Source organism: Mirounga angustirostris, unplaced genomic scaffold (genome assembly GCF_029215605.1).
Source record: "Mirounga angustirostris isolate CCGP_5_RB_7025 unplaced genomic scaffold, mMirAng1.0.hap1 SCAF_16, whole genome shotgun sequence".
Lineage (NCBI taxonomy): Eukaryota > Metazoa > Chordata > Mammalia > Carnivora > Phocidae > Mirounga > Mirounga angustirostris.
Window position 1 is genome coordinate 52,002,355 of NW_026991724.1, and position 23,480 is coordinate 52,025,834.

At 56.3% G+C, this 23,480-nt stretch overlaps 1 protein-coding gene and 1 non-coding gene across 3 annotated transcripts; both read left to right on the plus strand.

Moving 5' to 3' along the window:
• Positions 1–1,316: 1,316 nt before the first annotated feature.
• Positions 1,317–11,891, plus strand: NOP53 (NOP53 ribosome biogenesis factor). Of its 2 annotated transcripts, XM_064580877.1 has the most exons (13): positions 1,317–1,922; positions 2,392–2,456; positions 4,147–4,255; positions 4,880–5,079; positions 5,470–5,540; positions 6,675–6,770; positions 8,086–8,190; positions 8,267–8,473; positions 8,733–8,908; positions 9,104–9,170; positions 9,810–9,886; positions 9,989–10,045; positions 11,133–11,891. In XM_064580877.1, the coding sequence occupies exons 1-13, from the start codon at positions 1,594–1,596 to the stop codon at positions 11,197–11,199; spliced, it is 1,626 nt and encodes a 541-aa protein (XP_064436947.1). In that variant the 5' UTR covers positions 1,317–1,593; the 3' UTR covers positions 11,200–11,891. The 2 variants fall into 2 exon arrangements, with proteins under 2 accessions (XP_064436947.1, XP_045726945.2); XM_045870989.3 differs by lacking the exon at positions 11,133–11,891 and having other exon boundaries at positions 1,579–1,922; positions 9,989–10,049.
• Positions 9,213–9,321, plus strand: LOC123841382 (small nucleolar RNA SNORD23). Its single transcript, XR_006790213.1, has one exon. It is a non-coding gene; the product is annotated as a small nucleolar RNA SNORD23 (small nucleolar RNA).
• Positions 11,892–23,480: the final 11,589 nt, after the last annotated feature.

The following is a 23,480-nucleotide window of genomic DNA, read 5'->3' on the forward strand; positions in this document are numbered from 1 at the left end:
CTGGGAACCAAGCCCTGGGGCGTGGGGCTGTGTGCGCGCGACTCGGGCACATCGTGTCTCCGCCCCGCCCCCCAGCGTGCGCCACCTGGGACGCCACCCCTGACACGTAACACCAGGGCCAAACGGGCTCTTGGAGGGGAGGTGACGCTGCCCACAGGGACCACCCTGTGTGCGCACGCGCGCGCGCTCACGCCCGAGGGCCTCGGCCTGCGGACCCCGCGCGCTGAGCCCCCCGACCACACCCACCGCGGCCGGGACACGCTGACCGCTCGCGCTTCCCGCCCACGCGCGCTCTCCCGCTTTCGCGGCTCCCAGCGCCCCCTGGCGGGCACTCGGGGGCTGCGCGCGGAAACCCCGGAGCCAGGCGGTCCGCGCTCGGGGCTCCAGGGCGGGTCGCGAGGATCCCGCTGGGTTCCGCTGTGCGACCACCGGCGTGGCGCCCTCCCTCTCTGTGCCTTCTTCCCTTTCGCGTCCAGAGCGGCCTGTAGGCAGCCCTGGATGCCTGTGAATGGTTGCCAGCGCCCAAGGGCCTCCGAGCTTCCTTCCTTATTTGTAAACAGCAAAGATTAGTTGATTCTAAGACGAAACCTCAGGGGCCGAGCCAGTAACAATAGCTAACATTGAGATATACCAGGCACAATCTTTTTTTTTTTTTAAGATTGATTTATTTATATTTATTTCAGAGAGAGAGAAAGCACAGAGGGAGAGGGAGAAGCAGACTCCCCGCTGAGCGGAGAGCCCGACTGGGGGCTTGATCCCAGGACCCCGCGATCATGATCCCAGCCCAAGGCAGACGCTTAACCTACTGAGCCACTCAGGCATCCCCCACGCACAATCTTAAACGCCGCGCGTTTATCTCGTTTCCTCTCCTGAATAATTTATAAGGCTGATGTACCATAATCGTCCCTGTTTCACAGATGAGGAAAGTGAGGCACAGCGAAGCAGTTTGCCCAGGATTGATTCCGAGCCTACACTGCCAACACTGTTTATAACACTCCTCGCATATATGAGGTTCTGTGCTCCCAACTCGACATTCGGAAATCTCTTGGATTTCCAAGATTCTAGGATCGGAACACTGAGAAGCCAAACGTTCTGAGACTGGAGCGTGTCTTCTGCCGAATCTCCCACCGACGGTTCTGATTTTCTTTTTTAAGACAGCTGGACTAAAAATAATAATCAGTAAGTTACAGATTAAAAACATACGCAGATTTTATTTTATTTATTTATTTATTTTTATTTTTAAAAAAGATTTTATTTATTTATTTGACAGAGAGAGACACAGCGAGAGAGGGAACACAAGCAGGGGGAGTGGGAGAGGGAGAAGCAGGCTTCCCGCGGAGCCGGGAGCCCCAAGTGGGGCTCGATCCCAGGACCCTGGGATCATGACCTGAGCCGAAGGCAGTCGCTTAACCAACTGAGCCACCCAAGCACCCCATACGCAGATTTTAAAAATACTCCTGAGCCGCAGTAAAGCTGTTTGCTTAGGGCTAGAGCCGCGAACCCGCGACTCGCGGCCGACGGGACTTGGCATAAGAGGGAGGAGACATTTACCCTTTATCCCCGCCCCTTGGCGGTTCCAGACACTTTACCAAGATGGCGGTAACCGGAAGTAGGTCACTGGAGGGGGCGGGAGATCTGCGCGCGCAGGCCCCAAACCGGCTTTCGGGGCGCCGGCGATCCGAGGCTTCCTTTGCCAAGATGGCGCCGGGAGGCAGTGACGGCGGCGGCACGCACTGCTCGAAAAGCGAGGCCGATTCCGGCTTCCTGGGACTGCGGCCCACTTCGGTGGACCCGGCGCTGAGGCGGCGGCGGCGAGGCCCAAGAAATAAGAAACGGGGCTGGCGGCGGCTCGCAGAGGAGCCGCTGGGGCTGGAAGTTGACCAGTTCCTGGAGGACGTGCGGCTGCAGGAGCGCACGAGCGGGTGCGTGGGGCGGGACTTCCGGGAGCCGGGCCTCGTTCGGAGAGGCGGGGTGCGAGGCCGAGCGCGCTTGGGGGGACTTCCCGGGGGGCTGCGCGTGGGTGTTCCGGCCACCGCTGGACTCGGGTGAGGGTTGGGGCTTGGGTTGGGTCAGCAGATACAGAACTCCCAGTGTTAAATTAGAATTTAGGGAAGAAAGTAATACTTGTAGTGTAAGTGTGCCCGTGCACCCGCCTTAGCGTAGCGCTGAGGATTAAATAGTACGATATTTTGAGCATTATGATCTGTTAAGTACTAAGTTCTGTGATTTGAAGGGAGAAGCTTTAGCGTGGAGGGATCCCGTGGCGGACAGAAGGCGCTTGAATGAGCGTAGTACTAGAGGAAAGCCTGGCCCCTGAGAGGTTAAACCTCCCTCCCCAGCAGCTTGCACCCTCCCCAACGTCTCCGGCTGACCTGCATTTCTGTCTCCCAGTGGCTTGGTATCAGAGGCCCCAGATGAGAAACTCTTCTTCGTGGATACCGGCTCCAAGAAAAAAGGTGAGGAAGAGCTTTCGGTGGTGCCTGCTTGGTCCTTATTTAGTCCATCTCAGTCTCCGAGAGAGTCTTTATTATTGACTTGGCTTGGATGGCAGGCATAGGTTGGAAAAGGTCTTTACTATAAATAAGAGGGCTTGGAAGGAAAGACTAACAAATCAGGTTTTCTTTTTGAGGTTTCCCAGCTCTCAGTCTTCAATCTGGCAATTCCCAAGTCTCCATCTGGCACAGAGAAGCCAGCAGGGGTCTTGCCTCTGAGTAGATTAGATGTAAATTAGCAGGTCTCTGCTTAACTTGCAGAAAAGCTGTAAGGGACGAGACCTGTTTTAGTAAGATGTGCTTGAATAAGAATAAGAGGATCTGCTTTAACGAGTAGGTATTAGGTAAGTAGGTAAGAAGCTCGTCTTAATCTGCTTGCTTTTATTTGCCAAAAAGCCGGGGTGGCGGGGGTGGGGGGGTGCTGCTGAAACAGAGTACAGGAGAGGGGAGTTAGGGGTGGCTTGAGCGAATGATAGGCTTTCCATCATTAGGTAGAAAAACAGACCAAAAATAGACCATCGCTTTAATGAGGGGATAGAAAACAAGCTAAAGGTCTGCTTTAATGAGCAAATGGCAAGGGGCTTTAACAGCAGGATGCCCTTAGGGAGCATGTGTGGGTTCGGTCCATGGGTCTGGAACGTGAGAGGGCCTGTTTCAGTGAGCCGGAAAGGGACCTGCTTTGAGGTGCAGGAGACTTTGAGCAAGCGAGTGAGAGATGATTATTAAAGAGGTCACCTTTCACAGGAGTGAGCCGATCGGGTGTGTAACAGCAAGGGGAAGGCAGGACCCGCCCTGGTGAACAGGTAGGGTAGTCACGAAGGCCTGCTTTGGCCAGTATGAAGTCTGTTTGGGAACAGAGAAGAGGCAGTTTATAGATTCTGCTTTTGGCTTAAAAAGGAAAGATACAGGCACTCTTCATGGTCTTTTGGTCTGGCTGTGGCTTGCGGGCTCCGTTCTGGTGGGACAGCAGCTCCAGTGGCACGTGACTGACCGACTCGTGGCTCCTAGTTTCAGGTCCTGGGGACACAGAGAAGAAAAGAAAAAGAAAGATAATAGGGATTGTGGGCTTTCCCAGGTGATCACGGTGCCTCATGCTGTCGTGGTCCTTACTTTTCCAGACAACCCCGTGAGTTAGGCATGAAGGTTCTCATTTTGGAAGCACAGAGGAGTAAAGTCTTCTATGATGTAGCCTAGGAAACGAGAGGACGTGGGTTCTGTCCTAGTGTGTTTGGTCGTGGAGTTTGCTTTTTGCTATCAGGTGGAAAACCGTTGTGCTGAGAATCAGCCGTTTTGGGTCCTGAGTCCAGCTCCCTGGGCCTCAGTGTCACTTGGTCGCCTTCTTTCTCTTTAGCATTCCTGGTTTTCCTGCCGTGTCCGGGAGTCCTTAGAGGGCAGGGCTGTGGGTCTGACCCTCTCTTTGTTCCCAGCACAGGGCTGCCTCCAGGTGGCCCAGGAAATGGGTGTGTTGGGGGGCTGGGCAGAGCTTGGACACCTTGGGCACCTCTTTCCCCAGGTGGAAGCCTGGGGCCTCCGTGTCTGCACCAGGATGCGGGTCTGATGGCTGCCGTGGAGCTGAAATGCAGGGGGTGGGGAGTTGGTCTTGGGAAGCAAGGAGGCCCGAGCCCTTGATTGCGCTCCTTTCTCCCAACCCCAGAACTAAACAAGAAGAGGACCAAAAGCCAGAAAAGGTCACTTCTTCTCAAGAAACCCCTTCGTGTTGACCTCATCCTAGAGAACACATCCAAGGTCCCTGCCCCCAAAGAGTGAGTGTCCCCCCATCCCGAGACCCGTCTTCCCTGCTGGGCTCTGGCATCGTGCCCTTCTGTGCAGCGATGCCACTCACTTCTGGCCCTAAGGGAGTTCCTAGGGAGGGAGGGGGTCAGGTGAGCATCACTTGGAGGAGAGGGATAGGGCTTTGGGGGGTAGATCGGAGGAAGTGAGGTGGGGGCCGGGGTGTTGTGGCTGAGGCAGGCAAGTGCGGGGCCTCAGCCCACCCGGGAGCTCTGGGGATGGAGAGGAGGGATGGCCGGGAGCCATCAGGAGGCCCATCAGGCTGGCTGAGTGACAGCTCTGAAGGAAGAGAGGTTGGATGGGTGATGGGGTGGATAGAGGGCGGCTCCTGAGATGGGAATATGGGAGGAACGGTTGTGGGGGCGAACCTGAGGTTGGTTTTGAAGTGATATGTGAGGTTTCTGGGAGATCCACAGGGCGAGGGCTGCCGAGGCCGCCGTGTTGTTGGCTCTCGGGTCAGGAGATGGGCTCTGAAGCTGGGTAGGAGAGGCAGGAGGAGCTGCCGAGTAGTGGGGGTGCAGAGCCTGACTGGGAGGAGCTGGGCCCTTTCTCAGGCCTCTGCTTCACTCCACCTGTGCTGCTTCTCCTCCACCCAGCGTCCTCGCCCACCAGGTCCCCAATGCCAGGAAACTCAAACGGAAGGAGCAGCTATGGGAGAAGCTGGCCAAGCAGGGCGAGCTGCCCCGGGAGGTGCGCAGGGCACAGGCCCGGCTCCTCAACCCTCCCGCGACCAAAGCCAAGCCTGGGCCCCAAGACACCGTTAAGCAGCCTTTTTATGATCTCTGGGCCAAAGACAGTGAGTGCCTCTGTTGTTACTTGTGGGTGGGGACAAGGCTGCCATGCACGGTTGTGCAGGTTGTGCATTGCACAAGAGCACAATGTCTAAGGGAGGTACTCTGCAGGTGCTGATTCGATGACCCTCAGCAGAGTTCAACGTCTTGGAGGGGCTCCCCTTTCCCGAGTGCATTTTCCTGAGGGCCGCCCCCTGCCCCTTAGCCTTGGCTCCCTTCTGCTTTCTGGACCTGTCCATATGCTCTTTTGCTTGGCATTCAAAACCCGTCGGGATCTGAGAGTCAGTCCTTCCCTTACCCATGTTTCGGTGCTGTCTTTATGCGGGGAGGGATGGGAGGGAGCCCTTCAGGCCACACTGGCAAGCCCCAGCAACCACCCTTCACTGCCTCCACAGACCCTCTGGAGCGACCCCTGGCTGGCCAGGACACCTTTTTCCTGGAGCAGACCAAGAAGAAAGGGGTGAAGGTGAGACTGTGGCAGCAGGGTGCCCTTGGTGATGGGTCGGAGGAGGGCTGGGGTGGTGGGAGCTACACTGGGGCCCTGGAGCCTCGGTCTCAGCCTGTGGCCAAGACCACACGTGCAGGAGCTGGGCCTCGAGCTAGTGCCTCCGGAGGAGAGAGCCGGGTGGTGGCAGTCAGCGGGAGGTGCTTCAGGGGGCAAGCAAAGCTTCACTGGGAAGAGGCCTGGACCTGGACGGGAGGGAAGGGCCTCCAGGCAGGGAACTCGAGCGCTCAGGGACAGGGCTTAGTAGGAGGTCCGGAGGACGCTGGCCTGGTGGGAGGGAGCGCCACTCAGGGTATGGAGTGTTCCTTTGAGTGGTTTTGCATAGGAGAGTGATGGGGTCCAGGTGGCAGCTCTGCAGAGGCGGGATCGTGGGGGTGGGGGGGACCCAAGATGGCGCCCTTGGGCAGAACCACTGGGACTGGCGGGCAGTCGGGGGTGGGGAGCAGGTGGGGGCAGGGGGCTTCCAGGGTTACCCCCAGGCTTCTGCTGGGGACTGAGGGCCTTTGCTGAGGCAGAGGCCAGTTGGGAAGCCACCACCACCCCACCCCCCCTGCCCCTGCCTTAGTCTTGTTGAGGTGCAGGTCCTGATCGGATTCAGATTCATTCCTTGTGGACCTGGGTTTCTGCATTTGTCACCAGCTCCCGGCAGGGCCCGGGGCCATGCTAAGAGTCTTTGCCAGCCCTCTATCCGCTGTCATCTGCTCTGAATGACAGAGAACACCCCCACCCTCTCCCAAGCCTGCTGCAGGTGTCAGGGTGACAGACTGGGGACTAAAATCAAGGTGCCCTGTACCCCTGTTTTTGCCGATGTTGCCCACCACAGGGTCACGGGGACTTTTCTCAGGAAAGGCAGGCAGGACCTCTCCCTGCAGGGAGCTTGCTTCTCCTGGGGATGTGGCTCCCGTGGGTAGCACAGCAGCTGGGTAGCAGGTGTCCATTGTTCTAGACGCCAGACCCACAGGTACCTCCCAGTTTGAAGGCCGTGGGCCCTGCCGAGGCCTCTGCCGCCTTCCACGCCTGGAATCCCAGCACCCAAGCTTGTGAGGTCTCGAGTCGTGGGGCTGCCAGGCTTCATGCTGCCTTGTCCTCCTCCAGCGGCCACCACATCTGCACACCAAGCCCTCCCAGGTCCCTGCCGTGGAGGTGACACCGGCCGGAGCCTCCTACAACCCATCCTTTGAGGACCACCAGGTACGCGGTCTCTCCTCAGTTGGGGCCTGGCTGCTTGGTTGGATTGGCCTCACCGGGTACCTCCTCTGTATCCACCCACTGCTGGGGAGTCAGCAGCAACTGAGGCAGCCCCCCGCTTGCCCTCCTGGGGCTCATGGTCCAGCGGGGGAGACAGACCTGTTCCCAGACAGTGATGACCCAGAGGCCTGGGATGAAGGAACCCAGAGGAGTCGCCAAACCCAGCCTTGGGGGTCAGGGAGGGCTTCTGGAGGAAGGCAATATCAGAGTTTAGACCAGAGATGTGAGGAGGAGCTTGCTGTGGGAAGAGGGGAATGGGTGTTTCAGGCGTGTGCAAGGAACAGCATGTACGAAGGCCCGGGGGTGTATGAGACCACGCCACCTTTCGGGGAGTCCACGGGACTTACATGCAAAAGGCTTCAAAGAAATATTAGCAGTCTGAGCGGGTAAGATTTATCTCAGGCCTAGGTTGGGTCAGCAGTGGGACACCTGGCTGTGAGAGTCACTGTGTATTTTGGCGATGGATGTCATGAACAGAGGAGACAGACCCTTTGCCCCCGGGGAGCACAGGTCCCCAGAGAGAGATTGAGATCATTGAGGAGACGCAGGACGCTCGAGCGAGTGCCGTTCAGCCTCATTCGTGGTAAGAGGGCCTCTTAGCCGACCAGGAGCAGAGCGAGCAGTTTTCTGCTCCGATAAAAGGTGTCCGCAGAAACAGACCCCGTGACCCTGAACGGGAGCAGGATGAGGCTGGTCACAAGCAGAGGAGACCACGAACCGTAGTCCGTTCCCCCGTGGACTCACGTGGCTGCTGGGGGACAACGTGGAAAGATCAGTCCGTGTCTTTTGTCCTTCACAGAACTGTATTACAGAGATAGGATTCCCATGCCTGAGGGTTCGCCCACTTACTGCACACAATTTACTGGTTTTTAGCGTATCCGCAGAGTTGTGTGGCCCTCACCAGTACTTTAGAATGTTTTCATCCCCCAGAAAGAAACGTGGCGCCCATCGGCCATCACCACCCCCCCCCCCCCATGCCCCATCTTCCCTAGGCAGCCCCCACTGTCATTCCTGTCTTTACAGATTTACTTGTTCTGTGTTTCGCGTGAGCAAAACCGGACTGCGTGCAGAGATCAGGGATTAGGCGGTCCTCTAAGAGAGAGGACAGAGCAGACAGGAGGCTTGGGAGTAGAGAGCGCCCCCTGGCTGTGCGGGGGGTGGAGAGGGGCCTTGGGTGCAGGGGTGGGGCCAGGTCTGTAAGTCCCAGGAGAGGCCTGGGGGGCCTGGGGCCTCACCCCCGACCCCCTTCCCCACCTAGACCCTGCTGCTGGCAGCCCACGAGGTCGAGCTGCAGCGGCAGAAGGACGCGGAGAAGCTGGAGCGGCAGCTGGCCCTGCCCCCCTCAGAGCAGCCTGCCACCCAGGTAAGCTCACACCTGCCCACCCCTCCCTGCCCGGCCGCCCGCACGGCCCCGACTCACCGCTTCCCTCCCGCCCCAGGAGTCTGCCTTCCAGGAGCTGTGCCAGGGGCTGCTGGAGGAGTCGGACGGGGAGGGGGAGCCGGGCGAGGGCCCGGACAAGGGCCCCGAGGCTGGAGGGGAGCAGGCCGCAGGCGGGGAGGCGTCCCCTGCACCCGTACGCCTGGCCGCCGCCGTGGAGAAGAAGACAGAGCAGCAGCGGCGGCGGGAGAAGGCCGCCCAGAAGATGGTGAGCACCGCGGGCTCCGGCCTGCCCCTGCTGCGCTGGCAGCACTTGGGCTCAGGATGCAGCAGGGAGTGTTCTAGACCGAGTCTCTGTGCCCTGGTCGTTAATCTTTGGGGAGTGGGATTTGCAGGCCACCAGTGGGTAAGGACGCTGGTTTCAGGAAACGGCTGTGAAGAAGTCGGGGGAGGGGGCGCTGGAGGGGCCTCAGTGGAGGGGGGACGGCGCTCTGCCCGGCCCCTGACTCCGCCCGGCCCTGCTGCAGCGGGTGCAGCAGGCCGAGGTGCGGGCCGCGCGGCTCCGGCACCAGGAGCTCTTCAGGCTACGCGGGATCAAGGCCCAGGTGGCGCGGCGGCTGGCGGAGCTGGCGCGGCGGCGGGAGCAGCGGCGGGCACGGCGGCTGGCGGAGGCGGACAGGCCCCGGAGGCTGGGGCGGCTCAAGTGAGGCCCGGCGGGGGGCTCCTGGGGGGGCGGGGGGGGGCCAGGTGTCCCGGTTCTCTGCCTGGTCTCCTCCTGGAAGATCATCTCTTCCCCACAGAGCCCCATGTTCTGGAAGGCCTGCTGCCCGGGTGGGGCCTTTGAACTCTGCCCTGGGCAAGGCCGAGCCCCCGAACACCCCACGCCCGTGTTCTCTAGGTACCAGGCCCCCGACATCGACGTGCAGCTCAGCTCGGAGCTATCTGACTCACTCAGGACCCTAAAGGTACTTGCCCATCTGGGGTGTTGTGCTTTGGGGAGACCCCCGTGCCCAGTGATGATACCCATCCTTGCTCCCCGTGCCCTCAGGGGCTGTGGGCGACATCCTGGCTGCCCCAGGTTGGGCCGGTTGGCCTGATGCCTGGGGGCTGAGGGCACGGGGTCCTTGGGGGTGAGGGGCCTGCTGGCATGATGATTTGAGCCTGTGACCTGCAGACGCTTTCCTCCCAGCCACATCCCGAAGCTGGTGTCCTGGCCCTGCGGTGCTGGACAGGTCTCCCTACAGCTCAGCATGGGCCCTGTCCCATCCCCGCTCAGAACCTGCCATGGCTCCCAGTGGCCCCGGGCTCCTCGCCGCGGCCGTGGGCCCTGTGCCTGCCTTGGGGCTCCAGTCAACTCTACTTCATCAGTGGGCCAGCCGTGCGCCCTGTTGGTCTGACCCCCGGCCTTTGGTGCCCCTCTTGCCCTGCATGCTCTCCGCTTCTTCAGCAGCCTCCATCCTATAGATTCTGCAAACCTAGCCCAGGTGGCCCGGGGTCCACACACATCACCCCACCAGATCAGGGCCAGGCTGGGCCCCGTGGAGAGGTCAGAGCCCCCCCCCCCACACACACACAACTGAGGCCTCCCTCTCTGTGTCCCGCAGCCTGAAGGCAACATTCTCCGCGACCGTTTCCAGAGCTTCCAGAAGAGAAACATGATCGAACCTCGGGAGAGAGCCAAGTGAGGGTCCCCGGGGCTGCATGGGGAGTGAGGGCTTCGGGAAGCTTCGTGCCTGTGCTTGGTGGGCTTGCTGGCCCCTGACCGCTCCCTTTCCTCCTACAGGTTCAAGCGCAAGTACAAAGTGAAGCTGGTGGAGAAGCGGGCGTTCCGCGAGATCCAGTGAGTGGCACTCCCCTTCCCTGCCAGGCCGACTGGGCTCCTGGCTGTGACAGAACCCCTCCAAGCTGCTTGAGAAGAAGGAGCCCTTGTCCCTCCCTCCTTCCTGGTGGGATCCCCTGGCCACACCCAGGAGGGGCAGCCTGCTGGATGCCCTTGAACCCAGAGTCAGGGCGGGGGAGGGTCCCCAAAGGGAAATGGAAGGGCCCGAACCAGAGTTGGGGGATGTCGAGGGGGTGAGGCCGTGGGGCCCTTCCTCCCCTCACGCACCCTCAGTCCCCTCTCCTCTGCCCCCAGGTTGTAGCTGCTGCGGGATGCTGGAGCCCCCACCCCACAATAAAATACCGCTGACTGACATCCTGGGCTCCCGTGTGACTTGTGTCCCTTCTGGGGGCAGCTTCCCTCTCTCTCTGTGTCCCTCTCTAGCACCAGAACATTCGTCTCCACTAAAGCCTGGTGTGGCAAGATCTTAGGGAAAGTAGGCAGAGGAGATGGGGCTTGCAGGCTGGTGGGGGGCTGGGGGGAGGAGGAGTGGAGATCCCAGCTGGGTGTCTGACGGGACACAGCCCACATCTTTCTACCTGGGTGACTGAGAGGCAGGTCTTGGCTACAGCCCTGTCACACGGGTGTTGCTGACGTTGGCCGAGCACCTACTGTACTTTTACGCAGGTGGATTCCCTCCCAAGAGGGGGTCATAAAGGTGAGGGGCCTGAAGCGCATCAGAAAGAACTAATCCCTCCTCCCCATACCAGTTTAAGAAGGATTTATTAAAGACCTTTTTTCTACAAGTAACAAAGGACTATATTCTCATTGTAAATCACTGATTTACATAAAGATACCAAAGCACCATAATTACTGCCCTGAACCTTTGTTTTCCAGTCAAACCCATTCCCTTCTCTGCAAAAGTAACTGTCACTGCAGTTCAGTGTGAATGATTCTGGTATGTTCCATGTGTGATCCTATTATACACAAAAGTACATAAGAAAGTAGAATAGTTTTAATTTTTCTATGTCTTGGATACACTCCTACTACACGTAGTTCTGTAGATTGCTTTTTAGTGTGTCTTAGAGAACTTTCTGTGTCTGTACAGGGTGCTTCTCTTACTTTCTTACGGCCGCATACACCGAATTGCAGTGAGTGAGTGTGCCACGCCGTGACCGGCTTCCGTGGCTCCGTCTCATGACGTGGCGGGAACATCGTACGTGGGCCATTCCACAAGGATCTGTAGGACAAGGACCTGGAGGTGAATCTCTGGGCTGTACGAGAAAATATATGTAAAGGGCCATTTGATAGGTTCGGTCAAATCCTCCTCCGGGTAGGATGTGCTGGGTTTTGCCCTCTGGCGACACCGGAGCCCGCTTGTGGGCTCCTAGCTTTCCTACCGTGTGATCTCGGTTCTCGTTGTGCTCTCTGGTCGTCAGTGAGGCTGAGCGTACGCGTGCGGCGCGTCCCTGGCGCGTCTGAGCTACTCCAAACCTCGCCCTTGTCCTCCTGGACCGTCCTTTTGTTGGCGTGGAGCGGCTCTTGATCGGCTGACGGCTCCTGAAGTCTGTGCTGCACGTTCCAAACGTCTCTCCCGGGCTGTTGCCTTCTTACTTTGTGTCCGGTGTTCTCTGGCAGACGGAAGAAGACCGTGTTGGTCGTGTTCTGTTAGCCTGGCCTTCTTTCTTATCGTGGCCTTTGCAAAGGTTGCTCCAGGACACGGTGTTTATAAAAATAGAGCAAGCAGTTTATAAAAGAAGTGGATGGAGGGAGAGACTGATGTCAGGGCCCCTCCACCCCACTTCCTCCCACATCCCATAAAATATCAGGGCTTTAAGGAACTGTTCCTGCTCTTGCCCCCCCCCCCCCCATGAAAGTAAAAAGGAGTGTTGTGCAGACAGGAGAATGGCTCTTTGTGCGTATGGGTGAGGCGGGGCCGGGGTATGGTCAGCTGAGGTGAGAATGAGAGCCATGCTGTGCAGAAGGAGCCTGAAGCCTCAGCCTCTGACCCCCAAATCCCGAAAACCCATCCTGGGGAGGAAACTCTTAACGCCCGGAGCCGGCCATCAGCGCATGCGTCAAATACGAGGGTACCCAGTGGTGGGCTGCTCACAGCCATTCCAGGGCCGCCCCGCAGCCTGGGCATGAGGCGGAGCCCTCCGGAAGCTCGCGCCGTGTCCTCGCCTAGGGAAGTGCGTCCGTCCCCCTGCGTGCGGAACACGGGTCTGTGGCAAAGACACATCGGGGCGGTTTTCCGCACGTAAATTACACTTCGCATCTGAAGTTTACATCCAAAGAGGAGAAAATGCTGAGCTCCTGAGCTCCTAACGCTTTGCTGATGTCTGCAACTTCCTTTGAAATGCAAAGGACAATAGGGTGAGTTAAGTGGACAGAGGCCTGGATGCCTCATAAAACAAATACAGCGACATGTGAATGGCAGAACGGGGTGGGGGGGGGGGCGGCGCATAGAAAACTCGACTGTTTGAAAACGCATAGTTCTGGGGGGAGTGGGGGGTGCCCCAGCGTGCTGCTGCTGGAGCTCCAGTGTCAGGGCCATTGATTTCACGGGTTCCTTCCAAGGCCCTGCACCTCCTTTTCAGTCTGCAACATTATTTTCCCTGAAGGGGGTCCCCCAAATGGTAAAAGCTCCAGGTACCACAAAATCTGGGTCTGCCTCTGACCATCCGACACCAAAAAATGGAAGAACCATCAAGAGCTTGGATGTGGGAGCCGGCTTCCTGGCTTCAAAGGGGGCTGTGTGACACTAGCCGTGTGACCTTGTGAAGGTGACTCAACCTCTCTGTGCCTCAGAGTCCCCATCTGCAAAATGGACATAGTGATACCTCATGGTGCCTTATGACAAGGACTGAGTCTGCCCGGGGAAAGTTCTCAGCACAGAGTAAGCGCCCCGTGAGTGTTTGCTCTTACAACAATGTCAGGAAAAAAAAAAAACAAAAGAAAAATTTTAAGTGGAAACTTGGAGTCCATGCCAAACACTCCTCACAAATGCTCTTACCTTTTGCCCGACTAATTGCACTCTTGGGAACGTGCCCTAAGGAAACGGCCGGAAGTTTGGGGAGAGGCATCGTGCAGAGGCGGGGGGACCAGACCAGAATGGAAGGAAGCGGTCGTGGCCCCGGGCAGGCCCGGCCACTAACCGAGGGGACAGGCGCGCGGGTAGTAACCGGGCCGTGTTTATGTGCAGATGCCTTGTGGACGGAAGCAAACAGGACCCGCCGCCGTCCGTGCGGCGCTCATCAAACACACGGGCGCCCAGAGCCTCTCGGGTGCGGGGAATTCCGGGGGATTCTTTTCCCTTCTTACTATTTCCAGCTTCTCCGAATTTCCCATCATGGAGAAAGTCTTTTCAAAAACGGCAATTCAGAAGCGGAGACCCCTCCGTGCACCCAAAGGCGTCCGCTGTCGCGCTGTTTGGAAAATTAAGAGAGACCGAAGCAGCCCAAAGACGCAAGAGCAGGACGCGGGCATTTACAAGTGGGGTGTCTCCACTTGGGCCGTTTCACCGCCATTTGTAAAGAGTCCGCTTTCGGACGAATGTGTAGCGAGCTGGGGAAACACTTGGGATCTGTCTCCGGGAACTGCTCCACCGGCCAAGGGCGCCACACGACCTTGACCAGTGCGTGCGAGTCGGGAGACGCATGCGCAGAGAAAGGCGCTGGGGGCTGCGCCCGGGAAGGCGGATCGCGGTGGATTCTTCTCCTTCCATCGCGTTTCTGCACCTTCTCCGTTTCCGCCCGTGTTGCTCAGGGCAGGGGGACCCCCTCACCTCTGGCGGCGGAGGCTGGAGGCGGCGCCCCCCGCAGCCGGACTCTGGCCGCGGAGCAGGTTCCGGCAGGCGGACCCCTCCAGAGACGGGGGGGGGGGGGCGGGGGGTGCAGAAGACACCCCAGGGTCCCGGCCGGGGCCGGGCGTTCTTGCACCCAGCGGTCCCGGCGTTGGCCTCCGAGGGTTCTGTGCTGTCGTCCTGGGGGTCGCTCCTGAGGGCCCGGCCCGGAGCCTGCCGCTCCAGCCTCCCGGGCTGTCGTCAGCCCCCCATCCCCGTGGTAACCCCCTTCCTGGTTAAAACCCCTGCCGTGGCTTCTATTTAGGCTCTGATCCCTGCCCCCACACAACCATGCATTGCTCTCAGACTCAGGAAAATCGTTTTTAAAATCCTAAGAGCTTTCTAAGGTCTGCGTGAGCGTAAACCACTGTGAAAAGTTGACATTTTTTCCTGTGTTCATTTGCCAACTAACGAGACGATGGCCCAGAGAGTGCAAGAGGTTTACCCGAGGCCACACAGACGTCCTGAGAGTCCTGGGTCCAACCAGGATTTTCTCCATTCCCCTTGGAGAGCCCAGGCTTCCATGAATGAGGCAGGAGCACAGACAGACAGACAAGACAGCTGAGGATGACTCCACACCTCTGTGCCTTACCTTTTCTACATGTTCGTGGGGTCTGGGGGGTGGAGTGGAAGTAATGTTGAGTGATGATCGAAAGCCCCGTGACCCAAACTCTAGAACAATACTCACATGAGGCCCCCAAGCCAGAAACCTGGCAACATGGATTCCTCCCTTTCCTTTAATAGCAATAATGCCATTTAAAAAATTAATACTTGTTTCATCTGTACAAAGTTGTCTCTGTCCCAAGTCCTTGTGTCTGGATATTGTGACCTCCTTTTTTTACAGCTGAGGAATCTAATGCACAGGGAAGGGGAATGATTTGCCCAGACTTGCTCAGATTTGAGATTCCAACCCAAGTCCTGTCCACTGTCCCTTTGAAACAACCCTTTGGTTTGTCCCCAGCCCCATTCAGCCACCTAAGAACTAAGCCAAAATACTGAGTCCTCTCCTGGTAGCTGACATTTGAGCAGAGACTGGAATAAAATGGGGGGGGGGGGGGAGGGCAGCCATGTGGGTATCACAGGGAAACTTCCCAGGTGGCCAGAACAGCCAGTGCAAAGGCCCTGGGGTTGGGAACTTCACGAAGGGCAAGGGAGACCCGGCTGCCTGCAAGCAAGTGAACCGAGGAGAGAGTGTGGAAGGTGGGGCCCCTGATGACCCCGGGGACCAGATCATGCCGGGCCGTGGGGACCAGATCATGCCGGGCCGTAGGGACCATGTGAGGAGAGAGTCCCTCCGACTGTGGGTGGGGAACAGATTGTAGGGGGCCAGAGATGAAGCAGGGAACCCAGTGAGAAAGCAACTACTGTAGTCCAGGTGGGAGATGCTGCTGCTGGACCGGTGTGGAATCGGTGGAAGTTGCCAGAATCTTGATGGGTTTTGAAGGTGGAATGCAGATTGGGTGAGAGGGTGGTGTTGGTGCAAAGGCCAGAGGGAGATCAAGGATAACACCAAGTTTATTCCAGGCAGAACATTTGGATGGATGGAGGTGCCCTGCACTGAGATGGGGCACGGATGGTTTGGGGAACGCACATTCCAGAAAGTAAAACTCTGTCACCTCCCTGGCTGATGGAGAAGGAGACAGTATGAATGAGAACGGAATGAATGAATGAATGGAGGAGATGGGAGATAAAAGACCAGAGTCGGAGTCTGGGACACCTGAAGACACTGGGTTTTGGGGGGGGGGGGAGGCAGAGAAATTGGACTTTGGCCCCATTAAGCCTGAGCCTCCTATCAGGCTTGTAAACGGCGAGGAGGCAGAAGTGGCTGGACTCGGGTTGGAGCGCAGGGGGCTGTTCAGCTTGTGGGTACGGGTGGCCTTTGAAGCAGGGGCAGTGGGTTCTAGGAGTTGAGTGTAGATGAACCAGGGAGGAGAGAGGGAAGGGAGAGGGACGGTTGAGGGAGGGAAAGAGGAGAGGAAATTGGGGGGGGGGGGGTCCAGCAAAGGAGACTCAGCCGAAGCGGCCAGGACGGAGGATCGCCCGCCACCACCCCCACCCCGCGAGGCTGGAAGTACCCCCAGGAGGGAGGGAGGGGGGCCGGCTGGCGTCCGGGGCCCGATAGCTGAGAACTGCCCCGGGGATCCAGGGCAGGGGGGACGCCGCTGGTGACCGTGCCGGGAGCGGTCTCGTGGCGCCGCCCGTGGTCCTGCGTGAACGTTAACGTCCTCCTCTCTCTGAGTGACTGGCAGGCACCGTCCAAATGCAGCGTCTCCAAGTTCAAGGGGAAGCGAGTGGAGATGCGGGGGAGACCGTGGCCGCCAGGGGGCGCCCAGAGCCCGCGCCCGGAACCAGCCGTCGGGGGAGGTTCCTGCGCGACCCTAACTCCCCCGTCACCCCTACTCAGGACCCCTCAAAGGGCCACACTGCAACAAGCGGGATAAAAGCTAGACTCGGGTGGGAGGAAGCTGCTGCTTCCCGAATAAGGAGGAGTCGATTCGAGAAGTCTCTGTAGGTCCGCCCAGAGGGGCTCCTGGGGGTCTGCGGGTCAGCGAGCTGGGGTTGGAGGTTCCAAGGTCCCGGTCAGTCGATGAGACTTGATTAATATGTCCGCGCTGGTTACAAACACCCACTTGGGCCTGGACCAAGTGGAGAGAGGGAGTGGGGGTGAGCAGGCGTCCCAGACTTGGAGGGGGCGGCGGGAGGGGTGAGGACCAGCGGGAAGACAGGACGGCCGCGGATCCAGGTCACGCTGGGGGTGAGGCCAGAAGCTCTACAGGTCCTTGTCACTTTGCTGTGGGCAAGGGGTGTCAAGCCTCACACCTGACTATCCCACCCTCGATCCCCTGCCCTGTGTCTTACCCCATTGCCAGGCTGAGACCTTACCCAGAACCCCTAGGGGCCCGCGGGCGTCAGTTCACCCCGTTCATCCATCAGTGGATCTCTCTCTTCATTCATTGATCCGTCCACCCATCCACCTACCCACCCATTGGTGTATCATCCGTGTGCATCCGCTGATCCGTGCACCCGCATATAAAGAAAGTGGGTTCTCGGATTCCATTTACCGGATGCTCCAGAACAGGCCAGACTGATGTGTGGTGATCCTTGGGGGGGAACTGACAAGGAACATGCATGAGAGAACTGCTTGGAAAATGGAAATGATCTATATCTTGATCCGAGAGCTGGCTCAATGGTGTCATGCGTATGAAAAATTCACCAGGCTGTCCACTTAAGATTTGCACACTTGGGTCTGGCTGGTTAAGTGGGTAGAGCATGCGACTCTTGATCTCGGGGTCGTGAGTTCGAGCCCCACCTTCGGCGAGAACTTACTTAAAAAGAAAAAAAAAGGTTAAAAAAAAAAGATTTGTGCACTTTACTGTGTGAGAAAAAGGTAAACTTAAAAAAGATGCACTTCAGGCCTGGGTGGCTCAGTCATTAGGCGTCTGCCTTCAGCTCAGGTCATGATTGGGATCGAGCCCCGCATCGGGCTCCCTGCTCAGCGGGAAGCCTGCTTCTCCCTCTCCCACTCCCCCTGCCTGTGTTCCTCCTCTCGCTATGTCTCTCTCTGTCAAATAAATAAAATCTTTAAAATTTTTTTCAAATAAATAATTAATTAATTAAAAAGGTGCACTTCACTATGTTTTAAAGAAAAGGATGGGGCACCTGGGTGGCTCAGTCAGTTAAGCATCTGCCTTCCGCTCAGGTCATGATCTCAGGGTCTGGGGGTAGAGCCCTGCATCCGCATCTGGCTCCCTGCTCAGCGCGGAGCCTTCTTCCCCCTCTCTGGCTCCCCCTGCTGGTGCTCTCTCTCTCTGTCAAATAAATGAATAAAATCTTTAAAAAAAAAAAAAAGGATGGTCAGGGAAGGTCTCACTAAGGGGGTGACATTTGAGTAAATACCTCTGTCACCGGCAGCACTGGGTGCCTGTAGGCTCCCACAGGGACAGGCACACATAGTCCTTGGTGTGGCCCACACCTAAATACTTGCTGTAGCTCCTTCGGGTACCCTACTTGCCAGAAGAGGCCACACCTGGCTCCTTCGCCCTGCACTTGTGTTGGTGGCCCCGCGTGCCCCATGGGAATGGAAGAGGCCTGAGGGGAACTCCATGCAACTTTGGACAAATCTGCCCCCAGTGGAGGAAGACCCTATAAGCCCTACTTTTTAAACCTATAAAATCTGAAATATGCCTTTCCCTTTTAAGGATGCAAATCTGCTTCTTATCAGCCAAGGTCTGCAAGGAAATGAACACCCCGCCCCTCCGGCTAAACATGCACATGCACACCACGATTTGCCTGGATTCTGAGCGCCTGGTACTTGCCTAGAAAGAGATAAAAATTATCACGGGGGGTGGGGAGGAAGATAAGGACCCTCCCAGTGCTAACAAATGCCTCAGTTCCCTTTCCTGTTTTACATATAGTTTTTACATGATGTGATTGTTTTGAATGTTTGTGATATTTTAAATGGTGTGTTGTTTTCAAGATGGGTTTTGTGAAAATTCGCAATGTTCACAATTGTAGCTGTTGATATAAGCAACCCAATGATAAGCTTACTAAAAAGACTTTTTTTTTTAAAGATTTTATTTATTTGAGAGAGAGAGAGAAAGCAAGAGCAGAGGGAACAGGTAGAGGGAGAAGCGGGCTCCCCGCCGAGCAGGAGCCCAATTCGGGGCTCAATCCCAGGACCCTGGGATCATGACCTGAGCCGAAGGCAGATGCTTAACCAACTGAGCCACCCAGGCGCTGCATTATTTTTTATTTTTTTTTAAGATTTATTTATTTATGAGAGAGAGAGAGAGGGACCAGGTGCTAGCCGGGGGGAGGGGCAGAGGGAGAGGAAGAGAGAGAATCTCAAGCAGACTCCCCAACAGGCGTGGAGCCTGACGTGGAGCTCCATCTCACCACCCCGAGATCATGACCTGAGCTGAAAGCAAGAGTTGGATGCTCAACTGACTGAGCCACCCAGGCGCCCCAAGACTTAAGGATCATTTTAAAAATTAGGAAGAAGCTGTGTGAACATACTAAATGCCACTGAATTGCACACTCTAAAATGATTAATTTTGTTATGTGAATTATCCCTGTTTAAAAAAAAGAAAAGAAAAGGGGTGCCTGGGTGGCTCAGTTGGTTAAGTGTCTGCCTTTGGCTCAGGTCATGATCTCAGGGTCCTGGGGTTGGGCTCCCTGCTGAGCAGGGAGTCAGCTTCTCCCTCTCCCTCTCCCCCCCCGCCCCACCTGTTCTCGCTCTCTCTCTAATAAATAAATAAAATCTTTAGAAAAAGAAAAAAAACAGGGATGCCTGGGTGGCTCAGTCGGTTAAGCGTCTGCTTTTCGGCTCAGGTCATGATTCCAGGGTCCTGGGATCGAGTCCCACATCGGGCTCCCTGCTCCGTGGGGAGCCTGCTTCTCTCTCTGCCTCTCTCTCTCTGTCTCTCATGAATAAATAAATAAAATCTTAAAAAAATAAAAAGAAAAAAAGAAAAAACAAACAAAAAACTCTGTGAGGGGGGGTAAGCCCAGAGATGAGAGAGGGCGTCAGAAGGTGTGGGCCCCTTGTGGGCCCCAGTGAGGACTCTGCTTAGACTGAGCAACGTGGAAGCCATGGAGGGTTCTGAGCAGAAGAGGGGCCTGAGCTGCCAGACGTGGGCCTGGCGCCCCCTGGCAGCCTTGAGGGGGACAGGCTGCAGGGGACAGAGGATGAGGATGGGGCAGGAGGACCCCAGTGTGCCCCAGTAGGAGGTGGGGGGGCAGGTGGAGGTGGGGAGGGGTGGGTGCACCCGGCATACACTTTGAGACTAAATCCACCATAAGTGGCTGATATACAAGGAAAAGGAGAAAGCCAAGGTTTATGGCTGGACTGGAGCTGCCGTTCCCAGATGGGAAGGAGGGGCCCAGAGGTGGGGGTGGGAGGAATCTGGAGTCCTGGTTTGAGGTTCCAAGTAGACAGTTGGATGTGAAAATCTGGAATTCAGGGGCTGGAAATATGCATTTGGAATTTGCATTAGACCCCCAAACGGCCTGCAAAAGACCCCTTCTCTCCCTACCTAGCGCAGTAGAATTTTTATTTCGTAGAGTGATTCCAATCAGGCCCCTCAAGCCCAAACACAATCAAACAACATGGGTGCCTTTGTGTCTTACTGACTTTTTCTTCCACATTCTTTCCTCTCCCTCAGGGTCTGGCAAGGGATACCAGTGGGTTTGGGGCCCCTAAACCACCACCCACCCCCTGCGTTCTGAGATTCGCTGGAAGACCCCATAGGAGTCGGTATATAGTTGATTTATTATAGTGACAGAGTAGGACACCCTGCGGATCATAACGGGAAAGGACAGGTGTGGTCTGGAGGGATCCACGTGCTGGCTCCCTCCCAGCAGCAAACATGAGGCCACCTGTGTGCAATGCTTTTGCCCACGGAAGCCCACTAGAGACTTGGGACCCAAGGATTTGGGGTAGGGCTGGTACGTAGGCACCATCTGCCTAGCCTGTACCCCAATTCCAGACTTCTAGAAGGACAGCAGGTGTCAGCATGAACCATATTGTTTTGTACAAAGGGCCGAGGCATAGTGAGCCCCTTTATCATTTAGGGAAGTTTTATATCTTGGAAGGAAATGTTTATCAGCCAATTTCCCAGATGCTAAGTGAGGGCCAAGCTCACAAGCAGGGAAGGTTAGCACGGCGGTTTCTCTCCTCCCCCCGGTGCCACTCAGAAGCTTGGTGGCAATGATTGATTTGAACAAGATAAGAAGCCAGGTGAGGGAGGGACGCCTGGGTGGCTCTGTAGGTGAAGCATCTACCTTCGGCTCAGGTCATGATCCTAAGTTCCTGGGATTGAGCCCCGCATCAGGCTCCTTGTTCAGTGGGGAGCCTGCTTCTCCCTCTCTCTCCCTCTGCTTGTGCTCTCTCTGTCAAATAAATAAAATCTAAAAAAAAAAAAAAAGAAGAGCTAAAACCACAAACACTTCTGGAAGAAAACATAGGAGGAAATCTTAGTGACCTTAGGTTTGACAGAGATACCTTACATATGACAACAAAAAAGGACAAAGTATAATTAAAGCAAAAACAAACAGGACTTCATCAAAACTAAAATCCTTTGCTCTTCAAAAGACGCTGAGGCAAAACTGGGAAGGCACATCACACACTGGGAAAGTGTTCGCAAAACATTATGTCCAGCAAAGGACTTGTAGCTAGAATATATAAAGAACTCTTATAAATTAACGATCTAGAAGATCGACAACCCAAGTAAAAAGTGAGCCTCGGCTCATGCAGGTCCCAAGAATGGTGGAGACGGGGTCCTCCCCAGTCTGGGGCTTAGTCTGCTCAGGGCTCAGTGGTCATCCCTGGATGGGGGGAGGAGGCATGAGGAGGAGCCACAGCTCCAGGGAGGTCCTGACCCCATGCAGAACGACAGACAGACAGACAGACAGACAGACGAAAGTGGCCTGGCTGCTGGCCTCGCCTGCACCCAAGTGTTAAAGACACTGAAGAACAAGAAGGGCTTCGGGCGCCTGGGTGGCTCAGTTGGTTAAGCGACTGCCTTCGGCTCAGGTCATGATCCTGGAGTCTCTGAATCGAGTCCCGCATCGGGCTCCCTGCTCGGCGGGGAGTCTGCTTCTCCCTCTGACCCTCCCCCCTCTCATGTGCTTGATCTCTCTCATTCTCTCTCTCTCAAATAAATAAATAAAAATCTTAAAAAAAAAAAAAAAAGAAGGGCTTGGCTTGTCAAGCTCCAGGAACACATTGGACACAAAACCTCAGAGCAGAGCTTCATCTTCCCTGGGGCTGGAATAAGGCAGAGGCTGGGTGTCCTGGACCCTTAGAAGTTCAGGCCTCCTTCACCCCTCGGGGCTTTTGGGGTCCCTCACAACTCCCCCCTGGCCCCGCCCAGCCTGGCCCCACCTTTCTCATCTTGCCCACAGGAAGCCGGCTCAGAGTGCAGGCTCCGCAGCAAGTCAGCTAGGGTCACCTGACCTCAGGTGAGTGTCTTTAGTCTGCCCGTCTGTGAAATGGGTTCTTCACGGTTCATGCCTCTTTAAGGGCTGGCTGCTCGTATGAATGACATAGCGGCCTCCCTCACTCTGTTTACAAAATTGGCTGCCCCAGCCCTGCCTACCATCTTTCCTGGCTTTATTTTCCTTCCCAGCACTCATGACGCCCTCACGTAGTACATATTTGTTTATGTTCCAGGGACAGGTGGAGCCATGTGTCGCGGGCATCAATGACCCTATGATGTTGTGTGTCAGCAGGATCTGCCTTGTCTGTGATTGTGTGCCCCCCAGGGAGCTGGCTGGATCTGCCTTGTGTCACGCTCTTGTGTGTCTGGAGCGCGGCTGTGTGTCCCCCCTCCCACGGGTGGAGGTGGCTGCCCTTGGGTCTGGCGCATTTGGAGGTGTCGTGACCCTGGCTCGGCTGTTGTCTGCAGGGGTCCTGGTGTGCCTTTGGCATCGTTGTGTGGCCGACTAGAGAGGTGTAGGCTATTGTGTTGTGTTTCTGGCTGGGTTGTGGTTTGCTTGGCCGTGCAGTGGTGTAGCCAGGTGGGGGGGGTGGTGAGTCCTTGTGTGTTACCCTTGGTCTGTGTGCATGTGTGTGTTTATGTGTGTGTGAGAGAGGGAGAGAGAGAGAGAGAGAGTCCCAGCCCCCAAAATCATGACTAATTCTTCCAGCCTCCCGCACTTCTGGACAAGAGACCCCTTTGTTCTCAGGGCAGAAGTGGGGGGGGCTGTTCCTTTTCTCTGAAGCTCCTGGCAAGGTCTCAGCCCAGAGCCGGGCCAACAAAACACTCTCAGAGCTTCTGTGCCGTGCCCGGCCACTTGCTGGGTGTGCTGGGAAAGCCAGTGAGGTCACCAGACCTGTGAGAACCAGAACGGCAGCTGCAGAGATGGGGGGAGCCCCGAGGGGACCCCGACCCAGCCCGCGGGGCTTAGGAGACCTTCCTGGAGAACAGTATTGTTACAAGATGGGCTCTGGGGAAAATGGGAAAATCATGACGCATACAGATCTAAACGGGAACCTGTGTTAGAAGCTGGACTCTCCCTGTTCAGGGGAGGATCAAAGAACAGACACATTTACAGACTGGGAATGTTGAAGCAAATACTGGAGGCAGAACATTTGGGGAGGTGCTGTGGCCTGAATATTTGTGTCCCTCCCCCCCATAAAGGTTTGTTGTTCATAAGTCATGCAGTCCGTGGTATTTTGTTATAGGAGCTCAAGCTAAGGTGGAGAGGGTTGTCCCTCCACAGACAGAATTCACACACACGTCTGCGGAGAATTATTGTGCGTCCCTTTCACATATCCACAATTCACAGGATTATAAAACAAAGCCCACAGCTCTGAAGGATTTGTTATGGGTTGAATTGCATCCTGCCCCAAATTCATGTATGTTGACGTCCTAACCCTCAGGACCTCAGACTGTGATCTTATTTGGAAATAGGTTCACTGCAGATGTACGTAGTTAAGATGAGGTCCTATTGGAGTAGGGTGGGCCACTAATCCAACATGACTTATGTCCTCATAGAACAGGGAAATTTGGACACACACACACACACAAAATGCTATGTGTGATGCTTTTACAAGGAACATCAAGATAGCCAGCAAAACACCAGAAGTGAGGAGAAAAGCATGAATTC

Bases quoted from the DNA above. Each gene is read 5' to 3' on its own strand.
- NOP53 (XM_064580877.1), top strand. From the start codon at position 1,594: ATGGCGGTAACCGGAAGTAGGTCACTGGAGGGGGCGGGAGATCTGCGC. The intron at 4,256-4,879 runs GTGAGTGTCCCC...TCCTCCACCCAG, and splicing joins AAGGTCCCTGCCCCCAAAGA to CGTCCTCGCCCACCAGGTCC. The intron at 9,887-9,988 runs GTGAGGGTCCCC...TTCCTCCTACAG, and splicing joins GAACCTCGGGAGAGAGCCAA to GTTCAAGCGCAAGTACAAAG.